Here is a 23,841-nt window from a genome sequence, read left to right on the forward strand (position 1 = left end):
TGATGCATCCGCTAAGGAGTATAATCAACCTTCATTGAATGACTGTCTCAGTAAGGGATCTAATTTGATTGAATTAATTCCTTCCATTCTGTTTCGCTTCAGATTAAAAGAAATAGGTGTCATTTCTGACATTAAGAAAGCTTTTTTGCAAATCAGTTTGTCTAAGTCCGATAGAGATTTCCTAAGATTTTTGTGGTATGATGATGATGGAAACCTCAAAATTTATAGACACAAAAGAGTAGTTTTTGGTGTGACCTGCAGTCCATTTTTACTGGCAGCTACTATTAACTATCATTTAAGTTTTGCTATAAGGGGAAATGGATATTCCAAGCCTTATGTCGAACAGCTCGTGCATAGTTTCTATGTCGACAATTGTGTAACAAGTGTGAGCTCTGAAAGTGAACTGAATGATTTCATTTCCCAAGCAACTAGTTTATTTTTAGATGGGAAATTTGAACTTAGAGGGTGGGAGTTTACTGACAAAACTCTCTCACCTACTACTCAACCTGTTGGTGTATTAGGTATGCTGTGGGACAAGAGAACTGACGTGCTTAAACTTAATGTTGATTTTCTCAAATCAGTTGACTTGCAAGTAGTTACAAAGCGTAAAATGCTTTCTATTACTCACAAAGTTTATGATGTTGTTGGGATTTCTTCCCCAGTAACACTGCTCCCTAAGATTCTATTGCAAAGGACTTGGTCCATGAAATTCAAATGGGATCAAGAGGTTTCAGATGACATAAGATGTGACTTTCTGAAATGGTACAAAGATCTGGGATATTTAAATGAGATTAACATACCTCGTTTTTTCGCTGGGGAGGATGGTACTTTTAGTTTGCATATATTTTGTGACGCTAGTAAATTCGCATATGCTACTGTCGCATTTCTAAGGACTGAGGTCAATGGATCAGTCAATCTTCATTTCGTAGCAGCAAAGTCACGAGTAGCACCAGTGAAAGACCTATCAATCCCTCGACTGGAACTATTAGCAGCCACAATTGGAGCCAGAATTGGAAGGTCAATCTTCGATAGCCTTAATATCTCTGATTTAGAAACACATTTTTGGAGCGATTCAACCACAGTCATATCTTGGATTCAACGAGAAGACAATTGGGCTACTTTTGTTTGGAATAGATGTCAAGAAATAAGGTCATTATCTTGTAAAGACTCTTGGAGGTATGTACCTGGAAACCTAAACCCCGCTGATGTAGCTAGTAGAGGATGCTCGGCTAAGGGTCTAGTTGATTGTAAATGGTGGGAGGGCCCTCAGTGGCTAAGACAGCCTCCAGAAGAATGGCCAAAAGTTAAAATGATTTACAACGACGAAGAAATCCACAGTGAAAAGAAGAAAGGAATCGTATCAGTTTGTACGAATGCTGAAGAAACTAAGTCAGGCTGGTATTATAAATACTTCAGCAATTTTGAAAAGATCGTGCGTATGGTAGCATGGATAAATAGATTTTATAATAATTGCCGTAGAAGTGAAAAAGTAAATGGTTCCTTAACCCTGGAAGAAATAGAAAAAGCTGAAGCCAATGTTTGGAAACTAGTCCAGAAAGAGAGTTTTTGTGGGCTGAAAGATGCTAAACTTGCAACTTTATGTCCTTTTGAAGATAAAAATGGTTTGATTCGTGTAAAGTCGAAGCTTACTGACAGAAAAGACCACGAAAACTTCAGGACACCAATAGTACTACCATCGAAACATCCTGTTGTGCAAATTTTAATACGCTCTAAGCATATCAAGGCTTGTCACGCAGGAGTTCAGTATTTATTAAGCATTTTGCGTGAAGACTATTGGATATTAAGTGGGCGGAAAACAGTAAAATCTGTAGTATCGTCTTGTGTGAAGTGTCTAAGATACAAAGGGAAAAGTCTACAAACTGGGCCCATTGGTCTTCCAGAAGACAGAGTAAAAGATGCTGCAGTATTTCAAATTAGTGGTGTCGATTTTGCAGGACCAATATATTTGCGAGATGGTCAGAAGGCTTGGATATGTCTTTTTACCTGTGCTGTTTATCGCGCAGTTCATTTAGAACTAGTTTCAAGTTTGTCAACTAAAGCATTTCTACAGGCTTTGAGAAGATTCATAGCTAGAAGAGGCAGACCCTCAATTGTATACAGCGACAACGCGACCAACTTTGTTGGCGCAAACAATGCCTTTACACAAGTTGACTGGGATAAAATCCAGGAGTACAGTTCGGTCCAGCGAATTAAATGGAAATTCAATCCCCCTTCATCACCTTGGTGGGGTGGCTGGTGGGAGAGATTGATAGGGATGATGAAGCAACTTCTTCGAAAATGTTTGGGCAACTCAAGTTTGACTTATGAAGAATTCCAGACTATCCTTTGTGACTGTGAATCAGTTTTAAATGCACGTCCCCTCACATACATCTCTAACGAAGTAAATGACTTAATACCTTTGACTCCAGCAATGTTCTTGACTGACATTAAAGAAACTGGAACACCTGATGTGGACAAAATTAATCACGGAGAGTTGAACCGCAGGGTCCGGTACTGCCAAAAGTTAAAAGAAGATCTGAGAAAGAGATTTCGGAGTGAGTATTTGGGAGCACTAATGATGAAGTCGAAAAGGTCAACAAGGGACATACAAGCTGGAGAAGTTGTCATTGTGGAGACGGACGACAAAAGACGTCTAAATTGGCCTTTGGCAGTCGTAAAAGAACTCATACCGGGTAGAGATGGTAAAATTCGCCTAGCAAAACTCAAGACGAATTCAGGAATAATTTTGCGGACTATCCAAAAAATTTACCCTCTTGAAATACAAAATTGTGAGAAAGAAGAGTTCCTGAAAAATGAAAAAAATAGGAACAAAACGAAGCAGGATAATAAAGTGATAGATAAGAAAACTGTGACTAGAAGTGGACGGATGGTTAAACAACCAAAACGGTTTCTCCAATAAAAACCTTGTGTTGAGGAACAAGTTACCTTACATTCCTCAAGGTGGGAGGATGTGAAAATGACTGATGAAGTTATGATCAACGCTTATATTTGACTGGACTTATGCTTAATATTTTATAAATCTGAAAATCAGCTGTATTTTAATTGTATAATTTTGATAGTTGATTTATGTTTACTTTTTGTAAGTTTTCTAGAATAAAAACAATGATGAAAATGCTACATTTAAAAAAGAATTGATTTTTTCTGTGATTTAGTTCGAACGGTCTAATTTCCACAAAAGTTGAACCGTACAATGTTTAATTGTTTCTAAGTTTGATTTGTTTTCAGTAATTAATCCTTTTACAGGAATTGAGAACAATTCTAATTTTATTACAACCAGAAGAATTGTAAAATTGTCATTGTCGATGTTGCAACGTCGAAATAGCCTTGTCTTGTGATTGGCGGCCACTAACTGCAAACTTATGTGGTCCCGACTGTAGTTACAATTGAAACGTTATTGCCAGTCAGGTGTTAAGAAGTGTTATAGTTCAGAAACAATAATTAAAACAAATTGTCCAATCAGAGTATTTTTGGAATTTTGCAATTGAAAATGAAAAATAGAAACTAGCTCATGATGAAGTAATTAATTCCCAAGTGCTATGTCATAGCCTTTTATGGCTACGTACATATTTCCGAGTAGCATAAAAACCTTGGGAATTCCTTACTACAGCGTTTTTAAAATTCATAATGACGTTGGTTTTTAATACCTTATGTTATATTATTTAATTAGACTTTTCAGATTGTTATTTATTGTTGTATATATGTTGTAAATAGTTGTTTTTCAGCATGAAGTTTTTGTGACTGGCCACCTTTTGAGGGCCAATTTAGATTAATTAGTAGGCTATATATTCACTTGATACCGGAAGGAGTTTATCCACCTCAATAAACGTTGTGTAGTTTAAAACAAAAGACAAGTTGGAAAAGTTCAATAAAATAATATAACAAAATCCTGACTGCCCTTGAGTAAAATGTTACCTTCTCGTCAAATGTGTGCCACCCCAAACTGTACTTTATGAATTTTGAGGACTTTAAACTTAGCCATGAACTCTGAGCGCTTCAGCGCTTCAAATTCAAATTGTGGTATTTGTTAGTGTTTCATTAGATTGGAATTATCAGCGCTAAATTATAAATGTACCGTGGTACTCGTACTTTGAAAATCGGGAATCGAATAACTTTATTTTGTTTTAATTAAAAGTGCTGTATCTGCCCATTACCTATATAAAAGATTATACGATCCCATTATATCAGTTAATCTCTACATTTACAGGGTGGATCCCCCGTTGTGGGCCTTGCAACCAAGAAATTATAACTAAAGTATTTCTAAAATTCATTTGGACACAAAAAATACATGAACAACTCTATTCGGTGCTATTAGTATTTATTAAATGATTTAATAATCTACTCCATGACAAATACTTGAAATACTAATAGGCATAAGGGAGTATGTTTTATCTATGCTAATAGTTACATGTATAGACAGTGTATACAAGTTACATGTATAGTTACTGTGTATATACAGTACTTGTCTGCATGGTAAAGAAGTGTGCGCCTCTCACCCTGGCGCCAATGGCGTGTTGTTTTCTAGCCACCAGCTGATTTGTAATGGCCTAAAGATTTGGTCAGTGTTGCCACTTTTAGGGTAATTACCCTTTTTTAGGGTAATTTACCAGTCTTAGGGTAAAGTTTAGGGTAATGGTAGATTTAGGGTAATTTTAGGGTAAAACAAAAATTTAGCATAACAATGGAAAATTTATCTAAAATCATGAAAAAACTTCAAAATGTTGCAAAAAACATACATATAATGGAAAACCCGTCATATGTGACTCAATCGGTTTAAATCAATTGCTGATTGCTAAAATTGCTACGATAAATTTTCCATAATCGATTTAATCAATACCGGTAATTGTGAATTATCTGTTTTAGATTGTATTTGATTTCACAACACTTTATAATAAAATAATGAAATATTTTTAATTTATTACTTCTTGCTATGAGTTGAATAGGATTATTTTACCAATTGTGTCAAAAAATTACTGTATTTATAGATTGAAGCTTTGATGGTACCGTACTGTTAAAGTGATGATTGTAAAAAAAAAGTAGTAATACAATTAAAAAATACAATAACTCTTGGTTCGACATTTTTCTACAGTACGATAGAGCTGATCAACATGTTTGTACTTTCTCGGGTTGTTTTCGAGAATCGATTATAATTTCATGTATATTGATTGATATTGAAACCTTATTGAGTATAATTAACCATCTTATGTAAGATTTGCATCGTTTTAACATTGTTTTATAGTATTTAACACAAATATTAACATTTAGGGTAATTTTTAGGGTAGCTCAAAGTAGATTTAGGGTAATTTAGGGTAATTTTAGCCCGCCTTTAGGGTAAAATCGCAACAACGAGGTGGCAACACTGGATTTGGTATTTGTTTGACAGGTGATGATTGAGTTATTGTCAGATTGCGTCTTCTGTTGTGGTCACAAAAATTATCGACTAGAAGAAGTTTAATGTGAAACACTCGTTAAAATATTAAATGTTTATTTATTTTAAGCTTGAGATGGTATTGGAGGTTGGCTAAGGTATGTTGATGAACAATGTATAGTAAAAGTAAATAGAAGTAAGTACTTATGATAATAACATAAACACAGTAGTCTGGATGAAAATTCTTTTTTCTCAAGCAAATTGCTGTCTTTCGGTTTCTTGTTGTTCGTTTACCGTTAAGATTCTTGATGATTGTGTTACATTTACTATTCTTGAATTGTTCTATATAGGCCTACAATGATTTCAACAACGTTCCAATTTGTTAAAACTTAAAACCCACATTAGGCCTACTGTATCATAAAATGCACTCATTCAGCTTGAGTGATTGCTTTAAGGAATGTTGATACTGCATTTCTTTCTAAAATGCCAACACAACATGTATCACAGTAATTTCCTAGTTTACATGCCACCTATCTCTAGACTTCTAATTAATTTTGATGGTTGTGAACCTGTGTGTATGCAAGCATCTTGAGAAAGCTTCCTGGTTTAAAAGAAATTGTGAAATTTTGTGTTTTTAGGGTCAAAAATGGGAAAAACCTATTTTTACCCCATAAAACCCCCCATAAACCCCTGTTCCCATAGTCCGATCATGCTGGTTCGCGAACTCATTCAAGTTTATCCCACTTAATTCTTCGGCCCCAAAACTGAACATTTTGAAATTTCTGCAGAGAATCTACGATCTTAGCCGATGAAATATTATTCTTATCTAAGGAGGGTGTCGGTCATAGTCCCAAACATGACTACAAGATCATGCAACTCATCTCAATTCATACTTGGCAATACCTACATAGCCATTTCATATTAAAGTACGGTACTAACTTAAAGTATTTTGATGTCTATTGTATCGGGTGTTGTTTTCACGCTAACTTAAATTATATCGATTGTACCGGTATGTATTGAATATGAACATTTAAAATCATAGGATATTTTAAAGAAGAATATTTTACACTAATCTGCAGCGGTTAGGTTAAGTTAAAGTTTATTCTTTCTTTTATTTGGAAGAAAGAAGATCATTTTGATAATAAACTGTTTTGTGAGTTTATAAAAGTGTCATAACTGAAGTAAAAGAGTGGCAGATAGTCCTCTTCTTTCTTCTTGAACCCCAGACCCATAAAAATACTTAACTTACTTACTTGAATACTTGTACTTGACCAACAAAGTCGGAAAAGATTGTGTCAAACTTAAAACCACCTAAATAAAAAATATTTATGATTGCGGTGGGTTGCCAAAAAACGGAGTGTCCTCTAGCTCTTTTAACAAATAACAGAAAACCAGTAGCCTACCGGTACTGTATTTGCATAAAAAAGTATTTATAGTCCTCGCCACCCTAACTTGAGGCAGCCCGAGGCCGCACTAGATATACGGCGTGCGGTTATGGGCTGCCTCAAGTTAGGGTGGCTAGGACTATAAATCTAAATTTATATTGAATAAACATTTCAGATGGATGGATAGATAGATAGATAGATAGATATAGATAGATAGATAGATAGATAGATAGATAGATCTTCGTTGTGTTAGAGTGGGTAGTCCCACAACATCCCACAACAATAAGCTCATTAGATGCTGAGTCAGTAGGCCTACTTTACCTGATTGCTGTAGGCCTGGAAATCTTAATTAGCAAAATGTAAACACACTGAAATTGTTTGAATAAGTGACAGTCTTTAACACGTTGACTGCTAACGAAAATCGGCGTCGCTAGCACTTCAATGTGGCGCGCGCCGACAAAAGTCGGCACCAGACCAACAGAAATATATTGAGTCAGTGTGAGCTTAGCCTCAGACGGAGACGTTATAATCGTTGCCAGACTGCCAGCTTAGAATGCGAGCTTTACTTTGGTGTAGGTTGGTACTAAAATTTTCCGTAAAATCCTGTCTGGCAATGCTTTTGTCCCGGTTTCGGGAATTTTTTCTCTTCAACCCACATTACAAAGACACTGGATACGGATCCGTGCAGTGCTGCTACCTTTGGATGTTTCAGTGAACTACATCCACTCTCGGGGTAACGCAGCACAGTCACCACTGCTCTTTTTTGATTCGTCAGACTGAAATATTTGAATGCCAATTGCGTTCGCTGATTCGGTTGCGTGGCGGGGCTTCGCCTGCCACTGGGGAGCGCCTGTACGTTGTTTTCAGCAGTCAACGTGTTAACTTACAAGGAATTTAACTTAAACCTAATGAATTAACTACAGTTTTAAGATCAGTTTGGTTTTAAGCAATCGTGCATTAACTTATTAATTTTGATTTGAAATTTATTTATTAAATACATAAAAGGTTACATACCACTGTCCGTCTTCAGTCTTAAAAAATAGTCCGGGGATGACTAGTTTTGGGTCAAAGACCCATTATCAAATCCACATCAAATTGAAAGTCTGTAATCCGACGGAAGTCTTCATCGGATTATAGACTTTCAATTTGATGTGGATTTGATAATGGGTCTTTGACCCAAAACTAGTCATCCCCAGACTATTTTTTAAGAATGAACTTGGACAGTGGTATGTAACCTTTTATATATTTCGTACAATCAGTCCTGGTCGCAAGAATGTTTCAATGAATTTATTATCAATGATTCATTGTTAGCCTATAGGTCTATTATTTTTACTACATTTTTGCACTGTTAACTCAGTTCCTTTTTGCCTTAAAGTAGGTAGTTGGATATTTTTTGTATTTTATATTTCTGTTGTTCAAAATTACTATGATTTTGCAATTTTCTTTCTCTTCACAAAAATATTTGCTAAATATTCTTATGCACGTTTGCTGATGATGAAAGTCTATGACTACTAAGGTAAAAGAGAACAAACATAGCTGTCAATTGTGGTGGTTTTAATGCGTCAAACGTAGCTCTGTCAAAGATGGTTGGATCAATTCACAAAAGATATCGTATTTGACCAGGTGTTGTAAATAAAATATCAACATTGCCAACTTACTTGCTCGAAACTTTTGTTTGTGCGAATAGGATAGCCTACAATACAGTTGGAGTTTTAACTTCATACCATGTAGGCCTATACTAATAAGCCACTAACTAATTTTCGTCAAGAAAATTCTATAACAAATTTCAGTAAGGATTAGTCTCATGTAGTACAGTAGAACCCCGTTTAACCAAATTTGGGTTAGGCCCTAACCAAAACGGTTGCCATAAAATAATACAGGGATAAAATATCCTTTAGTTACTTCAGTGGCTTAGTTTTTCAGAGTTTAGAGCTCATGTAATATATTTATATTTTATCATATATATTTATGTAATATATTTATATTATATTATATATATTTATGTAATATATTTTTTTTATTATATTTTTACCTCCAACTGAATTCCAACTTACTTAGTCTACTTGACGCCAGTGATTCAAGTATTCCTAGAAAGATAGTAAATTATTGTTTTGTCTGGAGCTGATAAGTGTGCAAGTTAAGTGTCCCAAATAGCACTCCTCATGTAGGTTACTTGTCAATGAAAATAAAATCATATGACGGATAAGATCTAAAAGCTTACAATGGGTTTCTCTTGCACTGAATCACTGAATATTAATTCATATTTTTTCTTTATTATACTGTACTTATCTAGGGCCTACTTACTCACTTCATACTGTGCTTACTTATTCACATTCTTATACTACCACTATATGAGGGGGTTTCCCCTGTTTTAAAAATCCCGTAGCTTGAGATAATTTGTCCCTTTATTTTTTATCACGCCACTCATCCTACACTCATCTCCATTCATACTTGGCTTAAAATACCTACTTTGTATGGTCGCCATTTTATTTAAAAGTAAAGTAAAGGAAAGAAGGCTAGCTGTTCCTTTAAGAGAAGCGTCATATTTTTAAGAGCTGTATGAGGGAAAAATTGTTTCACATAAAAGTTCTCTTTTAATCTAACCCATGTCTAGGGCAGTATATTGTCAAATTTAATCACAATTAATCTGCTACTGATCACATATATTTGTAAATCCATATAATTACGAGACTAAGTGATAAGGGAAGAACATTTTATGTGTCTCCTTAATAGTAGGTCTACTTCTATAATGGGATCCCATAGTGGTACAGACAGTTTGTGTGTTGATGTTAATTCAATACCAAGTTAGAAGGTTGCAAGTTTATATTATTTTTGCCTTGTAGAGCATTTACAGTTATCATTAGTCATAGCCAAGTTAGAGAATTGATTAGTAATATTAGTCATGTAACAAATAGAGTACTTTCCTGAATCGATTCGACTGAATTGATTGCAAGTTTGTGTTAGTCTAGCATTGAACCTGTCGGAACCTGTCTTGTTCACAGGCTGATGGAGGACAGTGAGAGTGTAAAATCAAATGATTCCACTGCCATAAGTGAAGAGTATGAGTTTGTAGTTAGCTCTGGCACGGTGAGTCTAACCCCTGCATTTCCTTGTGTCGACTAACAATCAGGACTTGTTAGTCTCGCTTTCAGTTTTTTTCCATTTGTAGTGCTTTTGGAGTAGCAACAATCCTTTTGTTGCAGATTTTCCTACAAAAATGGCTATCCCTGCATACTTGCTTTTCTAATTTAAAGAGAGTGAACTCAAACGTTTTATAAATAGTTAAGTTATCAATATAATAGTGTATTTCACTAGGGCGTAAAGTAAGTATTTTCGACACAAAATGAGAATTAGTGAGAGTACTGTGTGGGTAATACAAAGTAATACAAAGTACATAATACAAAGTATAAAGCAATTAAACTAAATCATGAACCGTCTATTGCCTTTGACTATTGATAGAGCTAAACATTTCTTCCCCATGTTAAATTAGTCACCAGTTTTCAAATAAAAATTGGACAGGGTTAAGCCAAGGAACTGACAGATAAATTACATCTATAAACAGCCACTGATATTTAAATTATTACTGAATAATGTTTAATTGACAAAGTAAAACTAATGGGACGACTGATTGTAAACTATAGCAACTTTTATGCCACATAAATAATCTTAGTAATAAAACTAAAGAATAAAAGTACAGCTTGTCCATCTATATGGGAGGTTGACTTCAGTATCCAAAAGTTAATACTACTACCATACAATTCTCACCCTATAATTATTCCACAAAACAATATATGATAATTTGTTCAAAATGTTTTTCCATGGGCAGTCGTTGCCTTTGTTGAATATCTCGGACGACAGCAAGACAGAGGGAGATCTGGAGGCGATGATGGGAGAAGTCCTGGGGGAAATGGAGCCGGACAACAAGCGGACGGAACAACAACGGCAGGACCCTCCGGAGACAGCTAATCACAGGCGGAGCTACATAACAGAGGCAAAGCGATTTGAGACTGACGAACACCCGTTGAGCGAGGAAGAGGTGGACATGGGTAAGTCGTGAGTTAATACATCCATACTATTCACTGTACACTTGCTAGTCAAAAAGTTTACATATTACTAAATCAGTCTGATTATTTGAGAATCCAAGGTGCATACTTTAAGCATATACACTCAATTATCAATTCTTTGAGATGTGGTCACCTAGGTGCGTATTTTAACCCTAATATGAGTGAAGGATGAATGTAGAATGGTGTGAAATGATCTGTGTAGCTTTGTTACTTACTAAGATCAGTTGGTTCATCGGTCAGGATCTGTTAACATATGTTTTATTTACATTTTATTTATAACATGTGTTCAAATTATTCTTTTGTTTACTTGTTGAATTGTTTATGTTTACTTACAGATTGTGATTTAATAAAAACTTACTTTCTATTTTCTTATACAAAATGTGAACTTTTATTAGTAAAATTAGTGGAATCAACAATGGCGACGAGTAAAATGGTAAGTAGAAAAGAATTGGATTTGTATCTCAAGAAAAGGAAATTGCTAGAACTACGCTTGAACAAACTCAAGGATGATTTACATACATGTGAACATTCTCAAGATACATGCACTTACTATACCGATAAACTTTCAGCAATATGGACTGAACTCGAAGCTACACAGTCCCATATTGAACTTCACACTAATTCAGTAGAAAGTGAATTAGAAATTCGATGGCAGTTAGAAGAAATACATAGAGAGATACGAACATTCCTTGAAGCAGAAAAGAAAAAGTACAATACACAAACTGCAATGTCTGCCTCTACAATATCTCAACATGTATCTAATATTCCTTTCCAGCCATATACACAAGAGGAAAGTTTTCAAAACTTCACTCGGCGCTTTGAAAACTACACAAAATTACGGGGAAACTTAAGTCCAAAGGTCAAAGTGGATTTATTTTTACAATCAATCACCCCACAAATACACGAACAGCTCTACGATCTTTGCATACCAGATGATCCACATAACAAGCCATATGAGGAATTGATTCATCTGTTGATGGCACAACTAGAACCAAAACCCAGTATTTGGGCTCGTCAGCACAAATTCACAACACGTACTCAACTATGTAATGAATCTGTACAAGCTTACGCAAATGCTCTTCGAAAGCTCAGTGTTGAATGCCAGTTTACTTGTACACATTGTAATGAATCCGTATCTGAAATTCTACTTCGAATGCAGTTTGTCAGGGGACTAAGAGACTCTGATATACGTCTTCATCTTATTCAAGATAAACTATTGCAACCGTTTAAAGAAGTAGTCGAGAAGGCAGCTACATTGGAACTAGCGACAAGTGAGAGCAGAATAGTTAAGACAAATGAATATCGAGAGGAAGTACACCAAGTATCGAGCAAGAACAAACACCTGGATAGTAAGTCAAGTAAATCTAATCGTATACAACTCTCTGATTATCAATCTCGTTTTGAGAAACTGAGGAACAAATGCTATAGATGTGGTGATGATTCACATAGAGCCCATCAATGTAAGTTCAAAAATGCAGAATGCAACTCGTGTAAACGTTTTGGTCACTTAGCAAGAGTGTGCTTAAGGAAACCAAACAAAGAAGTAAAACAATCAGATGAAACCGTAGAAAATACAAGTGATGACACTCATGAAATTTACCAACTTCATTCAAAATCAAATGACAAGTTTATGCTCGAGGTAAAAGTGGAAGGACGACTCATGACAATGGAATTAGATACAGGAGCGGCTCTCAGCATTGTATCATATGATACATTTAAACTTTTAAATTCTCCAAAAAGGATTTTCAAAACAAATGTTCAACTCAGGACATACACTGGAGAAATAATCAATCCAAGAGGAGTTGTTTTTGTAGATGTTCAGTACAAAGATCAAAGTTTTGTTGGAAAACTGTACATTGTAAACAAGTGTGTAGACTCTATATTCGGAAGAGAATGGATAAGAGAGATTCAGCTTGATGCAGCTGACATACATTCATTAGATTCAAGTGAAACAAATGAAAACATTCAAGAACTAGATAAACTGATGATTCAATACGAAGACATTTTCAAAGAAGGCATTGGGAAAATACCAAACGAAAAGGGCCATTTTAATGTAAAAGACGAAACCCAGCCAATTTACATCAAACCAAGACACATGCCATATGCACTACAAGAAAAGGTAGAGAAAGAACTTGAACGACTGGAAACTTTGGGTATAATCACACAAGTCGAATCATCTGATTGGGGCACACCAATTGTTCCGGTCGTCAAACCAAATGGTTCAGTCAGAATATGTGCCGATTACAAGGTGACATTGAACAAAGTCATCAAAGACGAACACTACCCTATACCTCGGATCGACGATATCATGTCAAAAATGCATTGTGGAAAGATTTTTTATACTCTTGATATCAGTAATGCATACTTGCACCTGGAGATGGACGAAAACAGTGCCATAATGCAAACAATCAGTACTCATAAAGGGCTGTTTAAGGTGAACCGATTAATGTTTGGAGTAAAAGTGGCACCCTTGTTATGGCAGAGATTCATGGACAAAACATTACATGGCTTAGAAGGTGTACAATGTTTCTTCGATGATGTCATTATCCAAGGATCTAACCGGGAACAGCTTCTTCGCCGACTGAAACAGGTGTTCGAACGACTGAAGACAAACGATTTGAGGCTAAATAGGGACAAATGCAAGTTTTTCCAGACGAAAATTGAGTATTTAGGTCATGTGATCGATAGCAAAGGGCTACATAAGTCAGATACCAAGATACAGAGCATTCTGAAATGTAAAAGGCCAGAAAACGTTTCTGAACTCCGAACATTCCTGGGCCTAGCAAATTATTACAACAAATTCATAAAGAATTTGGCAACACTACTACATCCGTTGAACCTACTGCTACGAAAAGGAAACCATTTCAATTGGAATTCATCTTGTGAAAAGAGTTTTCAGAAGATTAAGGACATTATCACAAGTGACGACGTTTTGGTTCACTTTGATCCTAGCTTACCTCTGGTCTTAGCTACTGATGCTTCACCGGTAGGTGTGGGAGCCGTTCTGTCTCACCGCTATAGCAATGGATCGGACAGACCAATTGCCTTCGCCTCTCGATCTTTAACCAAATCAGAACAAAAATACTCTCAAATCGACAAGGAAGCGTTGGGAATATATTGGGGCCTGAAAAAGTTTTTCCCATTTTGTTATGGCCGCAAGTTTACTTTGATTACAGACCACAAACCGCTAGTCTCAATTTTTAATCCAGCAAAGACCTTACCAACAATCTCGGCAACACGGATATTCAACTATGCTCACTTTCTCTCCGGGTTCAACTATGACATAGAGTACAGGCAAACTGTTCATCATAGCAATGCAGATTATCTCTCACGTTTCCCTACCGAAGTTGTACAAGAAAACGCTATAGATGACCTCTCCAAGTACCACATAAACCAACTAGAAACACTCAATGTCAACAGTACCGTGGTGGCTAAGGAAACTATCAACGATTCTGTGTTGGGTCCAGTCCTACAGGCCTTAAAATCAAGACAATCTGTCGAACAATATGGATTTCACGATAACGAACTGTCCATTCAAGATGATTGTGTACTGAAGGGCTGGAGAGTCATGATACCTCAATCCCTCAAACCTCACGTGCTTCGAGAATTACACGTAGCTCATTTAGGAGAAATAAAAATGAAGGCTTTAGCTCGCAGTTTTTGCTGGTGGAAAAGTATAGACAAGGATATTGAAGATATGGTAACTGAATGTCGACAATGCATTGAACAATGCAACAACCCGAGAAAAACTATCCATCCCTGGGAACAACCTACTAATCCATGGGAGAGAGTGCACATTGATATCTTAGGACCAACAGATGGCCAACAGTACCTCATATTAGTGGATGCTTTTAGTAAGTGGGTGGAGGTGATACAGACAAGAACAACTACAAGTACATGGACAGTCCAAGAATTACGGAAAATCTTTTCAACTTTTGGGTTCCCTCAAATCTTAGTTTCAGATAATGAAAGACAGTTTGTTTCCCAAGAGTTCAAAAACTTCATGAATGAATGTGGGATTGTTCACAGAACAACGGCACCATATCACCCAAACTCAAACGGCCAGGCTGAAAGATACGTGCAGACTGTCAAGAAGGCGTTAAAATCCATGGAGGGAGAAAAGGGTACACTGCAAAACAAAATCCAAAGACTTGTAATGCAACTCAGGCAATCCTCGAATTCAACTGGTACATCAGCATACCACCTAATGTTTGGAAGGAGTGTACGAACAAACCTCGCAATAATTGTTCCAACCTTAGAACCGAATAAATATCAGAAAAAGGGACTCCAAGTCGGTATTAAAAGGAATTTCAAAGTTGGAGATAAGGTTCAAGCGCGGGAATATGTCAATGGATCATCCAAGTGGTACTCAGGCTATATAACTAAAAAGCAAGGACATGTAATGTACGTAGTTCAGCTGGAAGATGGACGAATAATAAGAAGACATGTTGATCAGCTGATTCTTCGTAGAGTGCCGCAGCACAGTAAATAGAGGAGGAGGTGTTAACATATGTTTTATTTACATTTTATTTATAACATGTGTTCAAATTATTCTTTTGTTTACTTGTTGAATTGTTTATGTTTACTTACAGATTGTGATTTAATAAAAACTTACTTTCTATTTTCTTATACAAAATGTGAACTTTTATTAGTAAAATTAGTGGAATCAACAGGATCATTTATTTAAAACCCAATGATCAGGAACAGCTGGGTCCGGTTTGGAATCATCAAAAAGCTATTGACATTTCTCAGTATCGAATCGGTTGTTAGGCAAACACTATAACCACTTAGCTACCCAGCCAGTCAGGGTGAGTGTATACTGGCGGATGTGTGTTTCTTTAACCATGACCACTTATACCAATGGTCAAGGCAGCTGGGTCCATTGAATCATGAAAACCTAGATATTTCTCAGGATCAATCTGTGGCCAGATTACAAGGCGATCATTATAACCACTAAAATGTTATATCTAAAACTATGGTACAGCAGTGACGATCATGTAGTTACCGCTTTGTTTAGCTATATTGCAGAACGAGCCCACAAAACCTTGATAGCAACTGACGCTCTTCAGTGTAGAAGTATGAGAAATTCTAATCATTCATTTAGGGGCGGTTTGGGAGCTCGGTATTAGCGCTAGTCCGCGACTAAATCCGGATATTTCCGGTATTTTAGGCTGCCGCCTCGAAAACGGGTTTGTGAGCTCGGGATCAGTAAGGCGCGCGCCTAACTTGTGCAGGGATAATCTCGCGCCTAAATATTGTTGGTTTGGGAGTCAAGTAGACTTAGGCGCCAGCCTAAGAGATAGATTCGGTGGGTTTGGGAGACCAATTTCGGGACTAAGAGATATGTTTTCGTCATAAAAATCAGTGAGTTTAGTCCCCAACTTTAGTCCTGCCAGGGGGCAGGTCTAAGTCGACATCATGCCGGTATTAGCTCATTAGCAAGTTAATTGTTTACATATTAAACAAAAGAATGTTATATTGGAATTCGTTATTAAATTCCGAACATTTTCATTACTCTCAAAGTATATTTGATAAAACTTTTTTTTAGTTCTCTTTTGTTCAAAATAAAACGAAAATCTTGCAGAAAGCTAAATTTAACGATAGATTATTTGGTTTTTCGTTTTTACTGTTAACTGCAATACAAATATGGACCCTAAATAGAATTTCTTTCAACTGAGAGTTTGGCTTTAAGCACCCATACCTTAATTATAAATATTTTATTAGTAAGGAAATAATTAGCAACCACATGCATACCCCCCACTCACCCCCCTACGAAAGAGTGAAGAGATAGTAAACAAAACATAAAAAACTGCAAATAGCTCACAGTCATAATCGTCATCTTTTAATTGCGTTGTGATAGAGCTCAGTTCAGTGTCATTGACCAAGTGCTAGTTACATCAAAATGGAGTACCTAGATTATTTGGAGTATAAGAAAATATATACAGTATATCAATAAGCAATATTTTGCAATAAGCAAAATAATTATAACAAGCACCTGAAACTACCTACGGTGTAGGTATGCTGCTACTGGGAGGGTGATAAAGTGTGTTTTAACAAAATATTAACAGCTTTATAAAAAATAAATAAATTTGCCAAGTTTCATAAAAATATATCCATAAACGACCACACTAGAACAGTTAACTTATTCTCCATAAGAATCACATGGGAATTTAAAATTTACAATTTTACCAATAGTCTCTGTAGCCAATAACCGTACAAAACATTTTAAGAAATTAATTTGTTTTTTATGCTCTTTAAAATATTTTAAAGACAAAGATTTATGTTATAGGGGTTAAAATTGAGAAAAAAACTATTTTTATCCAATACAACTCCGGGTTCCCTTGGTCTGATCATGCTGGTTCGCGAACTCATTAAGGAGAATCACGCCTAACACTTTCATGCCAAATTTTATCAAAATCAGACAAAAATTACTCAAGTTATCACGTTTATGGACGTATATATAATACATTATATATAGGCTATACATATATAAAATTTTGAACGAACAGTGTTTTTAGCCTCTAGGGACATCAAAATGGAAAAGTTTATCGGTCCCGGAACTAAGTGCTACCTACGGTAATAGATACTTCCCTAGGAAAATTAGATAAAAGAGTGTCATGTAAAAAAAGATTTTAAATTGACAACAATTTTTTCTAAGTACTGTACTAAAAGATATTTGTTTACATTTACCTTGGCTTCACACAATCATAACCTCCGCAATTACTTTTTATTATTTTTTTTGTCAATACCCCTATATACTGGGAAATTACTGTTTAATTTTGAAGATTTTTATTGCATGAAACCGAGTTTCCGATGTTAATCCTATGTTGCTCTGTATGTATTTATAAGGTATGGTACTTAAAAGACAACTAGTAGTACTTAAAGACAACTGATTAAATAATTATAAATCGTAAAGTGAAAATAAAGTTAGATCTTAAAAGAATTTAATATAAACAATTACGGTTCTTCAGTCATTGGGATGTAAAACAACGATCTTACAAAACTACATTTTTGCAATGGTACAATGCAGAAACATACACCATAGTCTACTAATTAGCCACCATTGATATACCAAGATAAAATTGTATCCATCTTCAATAAGTGTTCATCTTTTGTTGTTGTCAACGGTAACGGGTTCTGCAATGGCCGTTGCCAACGTCAAAACCTGAATACCCCGCGATTCCCTGTCCATCTAGCGGCGCTGCAACTTAGGCGCGACTATACTTGATCTACGACCATTTCAACTTAGGCGCGAGCTCCCAAGCCTGGTTTCTGGTCCGGGGACTAAAGTTAGGCGCGTCTAACACTAGGCGCGTACTAGCTGGGCTCGAGCTCCCAAACCGCCTCTTAAAAAAACTTTTAGTTTAAATCGGCTCAGTACTTTGGGAAGAATAGCGACAACAAAAAGTAGTGTACACCATAACCTTTTGCAGCGGCTGGTACTTATTGTCCTGGCTAATTGAATTGTTGCTATCCTTCTTCACTAGCTACTGCAGTAGGCTTTAGATCTATAATGTAGCTTTTTTATAGTAGACGTGATAAACATTGTTGAAAAGGGAAACAATTTAAATTAAAACTAATTTCCCAACCAATCAAAGAAAATTCAAAGTGTTCAATTTTGGAATAATTACTATATTTTCACCAACAATAAGCAGTGCTTCTACTAACTCCATGTTTTTTTTCTACAGACTTGGATAACATTTTAATCGTTTCTGTTCAATTCATTATTCAATTATCAAATTATTATCAATTATTGAGGTGGGACGCCACCTAGGTGCTAAAATTAGAAGGTGAAACATATCCTACTACTAAACTGTACTGTATATTCTTACCGCAAATGTTTATCCATATAAAATGTTTGTTCATTGATGAAACTGCTTGAGCTTGTTATTAAAATCAAATTAGGTCTAATTGAGTAATTAAATGATCTAAATTGAATTTAATTATTGGTTTTATTTTTTTTTTATTTTTTTTAAGATAATTGTTTTGTCAATAACAAAAAGGCTAACCACATTTAAATTGTCTTAGGTATTCTTCATCTGTTTGAATACATGTTTTGTAACCAGCTGTGTACGCTGCCATGTGTGTTAGTGGTACACATATGGCCGATGTGGCTAGACTCGGTGAATAAAAAATGACTTGAGTTCAGCATACAACACTAGTTGACTGCTTGAATAGTCTTGTGTATACATTGTCACACTAAGATTTAAATTTTGTTTTTTTTACTGGAGGGTTTTATCGCATTATTTTATATAGCCAACAGATTTTGATGAGTTAACTTCCTTTGTGTATAAAAAAATATTTGATTTAAAGCTTAATTTAATATTGATTTTTTATGCAAACATTTGTTTTAACTGTTTAACCATACTTATATTTTGGAAACCAAAGGCGATTCGTATTTGAAAATATTTTAATCATTGTTGTGGCAAAAATGATGAAGGATTATCGGTATTTTAATTAATTGTTCATAAATATTATGACATACCAATGCCTCAGCTTATCTACAGACTAAACAAATTTGAAGTTGATTTATTGAATTTTCATTCAAACCGGTAAAAATATGAATGAATTTACTTTTAGATTCATATCCAATATAAATTACATTAACACAGTTACTGATTTGCTGCACAAGGAACCAAAACCTGTCTTTGATTAAATATCAAAAGCCTTCAATGAAATAAAGTGATTCACCACATTTATAAGCTACTAGCTGGCCCGACAGACGTCGTCCTGTCCTATTGTGGTTTTATGTCACATGCTCGTTCATTTTCAAGATGAGCTCGTTCGCATGGCTCAATCACGTCCTGGTTGAAGTTCGTTCGCTACGCTCACTCACCTTTAGGTTGGAGCTCGTTCGCTGCGCTCACTTGCCTTCAGGTTAGCTCGTTCGCTACGCTGACTCGCCTCCAGGTTGAAGTTCGTTCGCTACGCTCACTCACCTTTTGGTTGCAAATTAGCTGTTGTCATAAATGTAAAAGAAATAATAGTGCTGCACCCTGTTGGTAATCCTTGTAACTTTAATGCTATTGAACATCATAGAACAGAACCAACTTGTTTAATTGAAACAGCTGTTAAGATTCAATAATTCCATTTCTCATAAGGTTAACATGGGAAACTCCAGAGCCACTGGGGCGGAGCCCGAAAGGATTTTTGATATAGAATATGCCTATATGTTAATCAGGAATGTGAGCTATCATCATGCCAAATTTCAGCCCAATCCGACCAGTATTTTTCACGTTCACTTGTCACAAACATACATCCATACATCCATCCATACATCCATACATCCAAACTTTCTCATTTATAATATTAGTAGGATCAATAGCCTACAGTAAAATAAAGTGATTCACCCCATTTATAAGCTATTTTAAAGTTAAAAATTAAACTCTACTATCCTTGATCCTTAAGCCTTCGAAGAGTGGTCCTTGCAAAAGAATAATTTTTTTAGAACTAAACAGACTGTATTGAGGTAATTATAGAGCTCGCCTTCAAATCTGATGGTTGCTCGTTTGATCCAAAGCGAGATTGATTCAAGACCTAGATATTATTTGCTGTTGAGCTTTCAATTGATTAAAATATACTGTCAAACAAAAGGTCGATGTTGGGTTACAGGATCAGGGTTTGGACAAACAATTCTCAAGGTGTTTAAACACTTTAAAAAATGTCTAACTGAAATCCGATCTTATCAGGTGACTATAACCAAAACATAACCGAGTATTCCATATTAACTCAGGGTTCTTAAAATAAATATACTTCCTGTACAAAGTTGGGATTTCCATTTTGGGTAAAACACCTGAATCAACATAACTACATAAATACCCCCGCCGCAGCAAACCTGCAGACTAAGCGAATTTCCATTTGACTGATTGTATTTACACTGAAATGTCTACTTAAAAATATAACATTTATTCTTGATTTAAATAGAATTAGTTTAACAAGTACTTAGGTTTGCTGCATCAGGGAGGGTAAAACTGTTTTTTTTTTTTTTTGTAAAATGTGAATAGTTAGTAAGAAATAAAAACATTTTCCAAATTTGATCAAAATATGTTCACAAACAAGCAAACTACAACAGTTTACTTATTCTCCATAAGAATAACATGGGAATTTTAAATTTACAATTTGTTTGAATTTTCTCCGTAACCATTAGGCGCATAATAACGCTTCAATATACTAAATTATTTGTTTTTATAAGCTCTACAAAATGGTTTGGAAAGAAATTGCTAAATTTTATGTTTTTTAGGTCAAAAATGGGAAAAACCTATTTTTACCCCATAAAACCCCCCGTAAACCCCCGTTCCCATGGTCCGATCATGCTGGATCGCGAACTCGTTCGAATAAACGTACGTTTACACGTTTGTACCAAATTTCATCAAAATCGGATCATTTTTGCTCGAGTTATCGTGCTGACGGACACATATATATATATATATATATATATATATATATATAAATATATATATATATATATATAAATATATATATATATAAATATATATATATATATATATATATATGAATTTGAACGGATGGTGTTTTTGGCCTCTAGGGACCTCAAAACCAAAAAAAAAATCGGTCCCGCGTCCAGGTCTTACCATGAGTACTACGGTAATAGCTTATTCCCTATATGGGAAATTCGCTAAAAATAAGCATGTTCTAACTTGCGCAATATCTGTCTATCTCATCACACTAGGTGACCTTAACCAAGACTGCACCATATTCAACGGCATCTCGTACTTGGGCTCGGCGAGTGTAAACGCGCCCAAGAGTGAGACGGAGACTCATCGCAACATGGCGATACTCAACGCCCAGAGTCAGGACCAGGAAGTGATCAAAGTATCTGTCTCAGTGCCCAGCTGTTCTGATGGATGCGTAGTGTAAGTACATGTTTAATTCACTATGTTTCAATAGTTGCAACTTCGTTTGGAATTCAAGCTGCTTAAACTTAAAATTGTGCTGGGTTTTCTGTAATTGTTAAAATTTGGTGCAATCCAGTAGTGTTTAACCGATGAGAAGCTACTAGCTGTTCTACTGGTAGAGCGTAGGACTTTGGTCCTGCAGGTCTCGGGTTCAAATCCTGCCAGTCACAAATTTTTTTCTCTTTTTTTGTCCTAGGACGCTAGGCCTGGGATTGTTTTTCACATTACTTCAGGCTAGACCTAGGGTTGCGGCATTATCACATAGATAAAATCCATTGGTGATTTGGCGGGAATTGAACCCGGTACCTCTTGGACCGAAGTCCCGCACTCTAACTACTAAACCAGCTCGCTCCCTTGCCAGTCACCAATGGATTTGATCTAAGTGATAGTACCACAACCCCTAGGCCTAGCCTGAAGCAATGTAAAAACGATCCCAGGGAAGAGCCTAACATCCTAGAGGACAAAAAAGTAGCTTGTAATCTTTAGCTAGTAGGTTTAAGGTATAGTTGAATGTACGTTCGTGTTGTAAATTTACAAGGTGTTAAATCACTATTTGCATTTAGCTATTTTATAAGCTTTGGTTGATGTGCCGGGAGCCTGAGTCTGTCTCTTAAAACTACTGTATGTAGAAAATCCTGACCTACTTTAAGGAGTGTAGATCATCAAGCATGGGCTTTGTAAACTGATATCTCAGGGGTGTACAAAATGACTCGTTTTTGGTTGTAAATCATAGGTTTGGTTGTGAATGTATCTTTAAGCAGGAGCTTATTTAGGGAACCTAACCCATCATAACTACCTAACACCTAAAAGAAGGGGAATTCTCTCTTATCCCCTTAAATGGTTTTGACTTGGTTGCAGGGATAAACCCCTTAAAAACTAAGTAAGATCCATGGCCCTTCATAGCAAAAACCTAAAGAGTCAACCAGGTCTTGATTTTTTCACCTCAAGTTGTTTCTCTACCTCTTAGCGAGAAAATTGTATTCCTCCAATGATGGCTGCCTGTACATTGGTTGAAATGTCAGCCTTCAATAAAAATTTATGTCTGGATGGTTGGGCCCTAAAGACCTAGTGTGTAAAGTAAATTTTCTACTTTGTCTCTTCCAGGTTGTACGATGCTGCTGGAGCGGTGATGGCCCGCTACCAGATTCACCGCATCTTGTTCTACGCTCACGGGACAGCCGAGTCTAAGGAGGCAGCTTGCTTCTCCTTCACCTACACGCAGGGCGAGACAGTCGAGTCGTCTATCTTTCAATGTTACGTCTTCAGATGTGACATACCGGAGGCTGTAAGTGTTGATTTATTGTGAATTTTTTAACTAAAAAAACAGCAAGATTGTTTAACACTCTGTTAAAAATAGCTCGTCGCCATACATCTAAGATCACTTAAACATTGATTTCCTTCAAAAATGTAATAATTAGTGGGCTTTTCCTTTTGCAAATACATCTTCCTTCTTCAAACTAAACACTTCCCATCCCAAAAAATTAAAATGAATTTTTTGCTCAACAAAAACACTAATGTCAGACGTCAACAAAAAAATCTATTGTACACCAAAATCAAGCAGTTAGATGTTTAGCAGACCTCAACTACAAATACAAGAAAACTTCTCAGGAGCGTCTCTTTGTATTAGAGAATAAATTCATGCATTAATTCATGCAGTTTTTGCCTAGGAAACCAAAGAGTCCTTAATAAACTCGACTCACAAAACGTTACAAAATTTGCGCTCCCACCAAAAATTTGCGCTCCCACCAAACTATCTCGGCCTTAACAGTAAAAGAAATAAGAAACAGTCTTACAAATCACCTGCTTGTACACCAGCTTGTACTTAGATCATCTACTAGACCACATCCAAACAAAACCTTCAAGACCTTTCATACATAGTCAAAACTATTTTGGGCGATAACTTAGTTTGCAACTCCCAAAACATTTTGTCCCAATCTACTGAGGACTGTAAATACCTTTAAAGAATGTGTATAGTAGATCATTATCTACTGTCTAACGTATGTGTTACATTTACACAACGAAAATGAGTTAATTCAAAAACTCATTGTATTCATCCTGTACCAACGTTCCAATTCTTCAGCACCCACCCT

General features: G+C 35.9%; 2 protein-coding genes across 3 annotated transcripts in view; one reads left to right on the plus strand and one right to left on the minus strand.

The window, feature by feature from the left end:
- The window catches only part of LOC128992528 (uncharacterized), a 154,895-nt gene that overhangs the window by 73,233 nt on the left and 57,821 nt on the right, over window positions 1-23,841 (minus strand). The window lies entirely within an intron of this gene.
- Window positions 1-23,841, plus strand: part of LOC128992525 (rab GTPase-activating protein 1-like) — an 81,550-nt gene that overhangs the window by 38,934 nt on the left and 18,775 nt on the right. The window contains exons 1-5 of one of the 2 annotated variants that reach the window (XM_054416146.1): window positions 5,409-5,544; window positions 9,774-9,858; window positions 10,598-10,817; window positions 21,526-21,709; window positions 22,856-23,036. In XM_054416146.1, coding sequence (XP_054272121.1) covers window positions 9,778-9,858; window positions 10,598-10,817; window positions 21,526-21,709; window positions 22,856-23,036 — 666 coding nt within the window. In that variant the 5' untranslated portion in view covers window positions 5,409-5,544; window positions 9,774-9,777. Of the gene's footprint in view, window positions 1-5,408; window positions 5,545-9,773; window positions 9,859-10,597; window positions 10,818-21,525; window positions 21,710-22,855; window positions 23,037-23,841 lie in introns of those variants that run through there. The other variant, XM_054416145.1, reaches the window with a different exon arrangement.

This window comes from Macrosteles quadrilineatus, unplaced genomic scaffold (assembly GCF_028750875.1).
Source record: "Macrosteles quadrilineatus isolate MER2022 unplaced genomic scaffold, UCM_ALF_1.0 Scaffold_4__1_contigs__length_99947679, whole genome shotgun sequence".
NCBI lineage: Eukaryota > Metazoa > Arthropoda > Insecta > Hemiptera > Cicadellidae > Macrosteles > Macrosteles quadrilineatus.